We start from the raw sequence: 5,659 nt of genomic DNA, 5'->3' as shown, positions 1-5,659 counted from the left end.
AGTTTTCTTTTTGTGAAACATATAAGCATGAATGATGCAGTACGACTTTATTTGACGGTTATGACAATTAATATTGGATAATAGTTAATTACTTAACCTATATTATTTTATCATGTCATGTTGACTTTCTTCATTTTAAAATGCACAGCATATAGGTGATTTCACTTATCCGAAGCTAGCAGATTTTGGAGCTGCAATATCCGGGGCAAACAAATTGCAATGTCAAGAAGTTCTTGAAGAGTTAGATGTGAGTACTGTACTTTGCCACTTACGCTGAGAAAGATTGGCTTTATGCATTGCAGACTATATATAAAAATATAGATATTTCTGAGGCTATAATCAGTTTTAATTTCAATTAACATATAAATAAGTGAACCTGTGGAATTTTAAAATTATAATATTGGAACTATTGTTTCTGATTTTGCTGAACAGGTGTATAAACGATTAAAACTCACACTGGAGTTGGTAAAGAAAGAGATGGAAATCAGTAAGATTCAGGTAATAGTTCTTTTGAATGCACTTTTATGCTCCACTCAAATTTTCATCATATATTGACGCGGGTGTTGATTTTGTTAGGAATCAATTGCAAAAGCAATTGAAGAAAAGATAAGTGGTGAGCAGCGCCGTTACTTGTTAAATGAGCAACTTAAGGCCATAAAGAAGGTACAAACTACAAATCTCTCATGATTTGGTTATGTAATACATCGGTGTGCCTGTAATGCTGAACAACTTTTTATTTCTGGCTTGTCAACCTATTTTCTAACTAGAAAGTTTGGTTCATTGCATATTTGATTTAGCTTCTATTCTTCAATCCTTTATTTTAAATTGCCTACAAGTATTAGCATAAGGAGAATACCAGCAGCAAGATCAATGCCCTAGATTGACACCAAAACTTTCAAAACCACAAGATAACGACCATAGAAAAATGTAGCTACTTGGCCTGTGTGACTTCCCTAGAATATAGTAAACAATATAGCAGATATATACTCAGCATTTTTCTCAACCTATACTCCTATAGATACATATTGTTTTGATTGCTACTTGAAACAAAATGTCCAGAAACATCACCGAATAGAATGCCAGCAGTGGTTCTACACACTGCTGAGAGCGATGGTGGCATCATGTGTAGACCACTGCTAAGCTCATCTGTTGTGTCAGTTAAAGTCAATTAGTAGCTCTAACCATGCATAGAAATTTGAAAGAAATATGCAATACAGTACTCCTAACATGAGTTAAATTATTATCCTTTGCAAATGATATTTAGTTGGTCAGAATTTATTGTTTATTCGTTCTTTTGGTGTATTTACAGGAATTGGGTCTGGAGACCGATGATAAGACAGCTCTCACTAGTATGTTCTGCTCTATAATATGTTTGTAAATCAGGATGATACACTTCTTTTTGTTTCTCATTTCTTGCCTCAAGGTTGATTGTGTATATAAGCATGTAGGAAAGATCATTGTTGAATCAATTAATTAGTGATCAAAGTCTTCATGACTTAGAAATCACTAAATGATTCTCACTTGACTGGTTTAACTTTATCTTGTCCTCATCTCTGTGTTTCTATGCAGTATCCTTTAAATCTTGTGGCCGCATAATAAGTGTAGGAATGTTCTCTTTGTTATAGTTTTTTCATATTCTGGCTGGCCTGCAGTAATAATCTGATCATATTTGAGTTATATTGCTTCCAGCCATTCCATCAAGTATGGCTGAATGGTTGTATTCTCTGGTGAAGTGTTTTTTGGCTTGTTGCTAAAATAGAATTACCTTTTCTTTTATTTAAGGTAAATTCAGGGAAAGGATTGAACCAAAGAGAGAAAAATGCCCCCCTCATGTTTTGCAAGTCATAGACGAAGAACTCACAAAGCTGCAGCTGTTGGAGGCTAGTTCTAGTGAATTCAGTGTTACCCGTAACTACTTGGACTGGTTGACTGCACTACCTTGGGGAGAATACAGGTTTGTGTTTACAGAACTTTGCTCTTATTACTGTTGGCTGTAGGAATTGAAATTTGTGATTTCAAGGATATCTTATAACATCCCTGTTACCATTTATGTGGGTTGGACAGATGTGGTTGATAGTTCAAATTAGAACAAGTCAACAAGGGTTTTTGGTGGTTTTTTGTGGTGTTAACTAAAATGCGTAGATAGAGTTTTCAGTAGATTCTGGGAACAGTGAATGAGTCTGATAAGATGAAATTTCATTATTAGCCTATAATAACATCTACTCAACTAAGCATGCTTGAATTATATGATACTAATGGATTAATAAGCCACTTTTAGTGGCTATTATTAATCTATATCCTTTTATATATATTAAATGTGTAATAATAATAAATGTGAGATAAGTCAAGAAGGTAAGTATAAGAATGAGGTATTGGATTCAAGTCTTATAAATAACAAAACAATGTATTTTTATTGACATATATGATGAAGGATATTTTAGAAAAATTGTGCACCAAATGTCCAAACCCCGCCGGTCCTCCCAATTCCGATTATAAATAGTAGACATAGAAGTAGAAGTAGATTATATATAGTAGAAGTAGATATTCTTTTTGGTAATCATGCCTTTGAAAATAATATTGTTTTATCCTTACTTATAAAATATCCAAAAACAAAAGCTAATTCTTTCAACGTCAATTCCTCTTAGGTAATCTGTTTGACTTAATTCTTTCCTCTCTTATTTTTTAAAATTTTTTTTTTCAGAACTAAAAGCAAATGGACCATGTGTAGCGTTCTTTACTTTTACTATGACTGTTGTGAATCTCATAATTTGGTTGATCTATTATTTCAAAATCCAGTGATGAGAACTTCGATGTTACTCGGGCACAAGGGATTCTGGATGAAGATCATTATGGATTAACTGATGTGAAGGAAAGGATATTGGAATTCATAGCTGTTGGGAAACTAAGAGGGACTTCTCAAGGTAATCATTTTCATTTTTGTAATTGTTTAGACAGTGATTTAACGTGAAAAGCTTGAGGCTTCTGAACTCCTCAGCTCATATATTTATATACACTGATTAATCATTACAATACCTACTAAAGATAAACATAATCATTCATAATTGATTCTAATCTAACCTAATTGACACTTTACAGCTAATTGATTGAATATAATATCAATAGTAATGTATCTAGTGTCCGCCAAGTTTTATAGATACTATAGTGATGTCATTTCTTAAAGCAGAGATGCTTTTGCTAAGAAATCTTTAATCACCACATATCTTGATGCTTGATTTCATATATATATAGAGAGAGAGAGAGACTATTTACATATATTTTACCCAAAAAAAGATTATTTTATGTTATGGGAGAATATGCCAGTGTAAGCTGTGGAGTATGTTATTAGTTATGTTTATTTAAATTAACTTTTTACGCATAGAAGTTTGGAAGATTAATAACTTGGTTGACTGTATCAGTCTTCTAAATATCATGGTGTATTTATTGCCTATGGTGCCTTTCATCTTTTCATTTTCAAAAAGGTTGACATGATTCCTGATCTTTCTCATATTTGCAGGAAAAATAATCTGTCTTTCTGGTCCACCAGGAGTGGGCAAAACAAGTATTGGCCGTTCAATTGCACGTGCCTTGAACCGTAAGTTCTTCCGTTTCTCTGTAGGAGGATTAGCTGATGTAGCTGAAATAAAGGTAACTAATTTTCTGTCTCCTTGTTAAGGTTAAATTATATGTTAGTTCCATGGCAACAAATGAGGTAGTGTTCTGAATCATATATACGCCATCTTACAGGGTCATCGTAGAACCTATATTGGTGCTATGCCAGGAAAGATGGTACAATGCCTAAAGAATGTGGGGACAGCCAACCCTCTTGTTTTGATTGACGAGATTGACAAAGTAATACATTGGTAGTTGGTTCAATTTATTTGAATTGAGTATTCTATTCTCCCTTAGTATGTTTGCTTGGTCAAAATAAATATGCTGCATGATTTTTGTTTTCCTTCCTAAATGTTCTTTTAGAATTTAGGAGGATGATTTTGGTATTCATATTTGAATATTTGTTTTATTCAATTGACAGTTGGGCAGAGGACATGCTGGTGATCCAGCAAGTGCCTTGCTAGAGCTCTTGGATCCGGAGCAGAATGCTAATTTTCTGGACCATTATCTTGATGTTCCCATTGATTTATCAAAGGTAACATATTTGGTAGCTTGAATGGTGACATGCTTTTTTATGTGTAATATGTTCATGTCCATGTTCAAGTGGGTTGCGTGTATAGTTATCAAACCGGACCAGCTGGTTCAACCGAAAAGCTGGTGAACCGAACCCTACCAGGTCTAATTTAGTATTTAGACTGGTCAAACTTGGTCAACCCAGTGAAAACCGGTCAAACCTGGTTTAAACGGACCAAGTGAACTAGCAGGTCACAGAAGCAATGACGTCAGCATGGCATTAGCACCTGTTTTATATAACTCGGGAATCGATCCCAGGTTCTCCTAGTATGCCTAGGCAAGCTTACCCAATACCGCTAGGCTATGATAGTATTCTAGGGGAAAATTTGGTTATTCAACATGTTAACCACATGACTTACCATTGAAATCATTTCCACAGGTTCTCTTTGTTTGCACTGCAAATGTAGTGGAAATGATACCAAACCCTCTGTTGGATAGGATGGAGGTTGTTGCTATTGCTGGATACATCACTGACGAGAAAATGCACATCGCCAGAGATTATCTGGAGAAGAGTACACGAGAAGCATGTGGAATCAAGCCAGAACAAGTACTTTTTTTTTCCACCCATGTTGTAGTCCCTTTTATACACAAAGAATGCCATACTTGAAATCCATGGTTACTGCAAACATGACGATGCCGTCTTTTATAGCCATTTTCATTTTTATCGACTAAATATTAACTACAAAAATGAACTTGCTTCAGGTGGAAGTGACCGATGCTGCTCTTCTTGCCTTGATAGAAAATTACTGCCGAGAAGCAGGTGTCAGGAATCTCCAAAAGCACATAGAGAAAATATACCGAAAGGTGCTGCCTTTAAGTCTGCATGTATATAGTTCAATTGTATTGAATATCTTTGTATAGCAAGTTCCAAGTTTGGATAAATGACATGGCATAGTTAGGCTATCATTGGACAAAGTAAAAGTTTTGTGAAATGGTGAATTGTTATGGCAGAATTAAAGATGTGCTATTGTTAATAGTAGGTTGTTGCCCATAACCATTAGCAATGTTCTAAGTATAGTGTCAAATGAGCAAGAGCCGCTATATTTATATTTAGTTGCACTTATTTATCTCCTGTTGGTTGTTTCTTAATATTGACTTAGCTGTTTGATTTCAATTTTGGAGATTGCTATATTTCAATATATTTGAATTTTAGTAAATGCTTTGGTTACCTGGGCCCAAAATATTCTGTTTGTGGTATCGCAGATAGCACTACAACTAGTGAGGAAAGGGGAGACAAAAGCCACTGTTGCTAGTGTTCAATCTGTTGAGGCTAAAAGAGTTGAAGAAGATAATGTTGAATCACATCCAGATCCCAATCAGAAGGAAAGCTCCATGGTAGCAGATAGTAGTAACCCTGAACAAATGAGTGAGCCTTACAAAGAAGTTGACAAGGAGCAAACAGATCTACCAGTTGATCAATCTGAATCTCCTGAAAACCAATTGACAGATGTGAAGGTATGTAATGTTAACTTTTCTG

General features: G+C 34.8%; 1 protein-coding gene across 2 annotated transcripts in view; it reads left to right on the top strand.

Annotated features, from left to right (window-relative positions):
• The window catches only part of LOC107618105 (lon protease homolog 1, mitochondrial), an 11,996-nt gene that overhangs the window by 4,170 nt on the left and 2,167 nt on the right, over positions 1-5,659 (top strand). For both annotated transcript variants that reach the window (XM_016320043.2, XM_016320042.2), the window contains exons 7-18: positions 149-247; positions 433-498; positions 577-663; positions 1,310-1,349; positions 1,783-1,954; positions 2,797-2,921; positions 3,515-3,645; positions 3,745-3,849; positions 4,031-4,144; positions 4,562-4,729; positions 4,885-4,986; positions 5,386-5,637. In XM_016320043.2, the coding sequence (XP_016175529.1) occupies positions 149-247; positions 433-498; positions 577-663; positions 1,310-1,349; positions 1,783-1,954; positions 2,797-2,921; positions 3,515-3,645; positions 3,745-3,849; positions 4,031-4,144; positions 4,562-4,729; positions 4,885-4,986; positions 5,386-5,637 (1,461 nt within the window). The remainder of the gene's footprint in view (positions 1-148; positions 248-432; positions 499-576; positions 664-1,309; positions 1,350-1,782; positions 1,955-2,796; positions 2,922-3,514; positions 3,646-3,744; positions 3,850-4,030; positions 4,145-4,561; positions 4,730-4,884; positions 4,987-5,385; positions 5,638-5,659) is intronic.

The sequence above is a fragment of the Arachis ipaensis genome, chromosome B09 (assembly GCF_000816755.2).
Source record: "Arachis ipaensis cultivar K30076 chromosome B09, Araip1.1, whole genome shotgun sequence".
NCBI lineage: Eukaryota > Viridiplantae > Streptophyta > Magnoliopsida > Fabales > Fabaceae > Arachis > Arachis ipaensis.
This window is presented reverse-complemented; position numbering and strand designations above follow the sequence as displayed.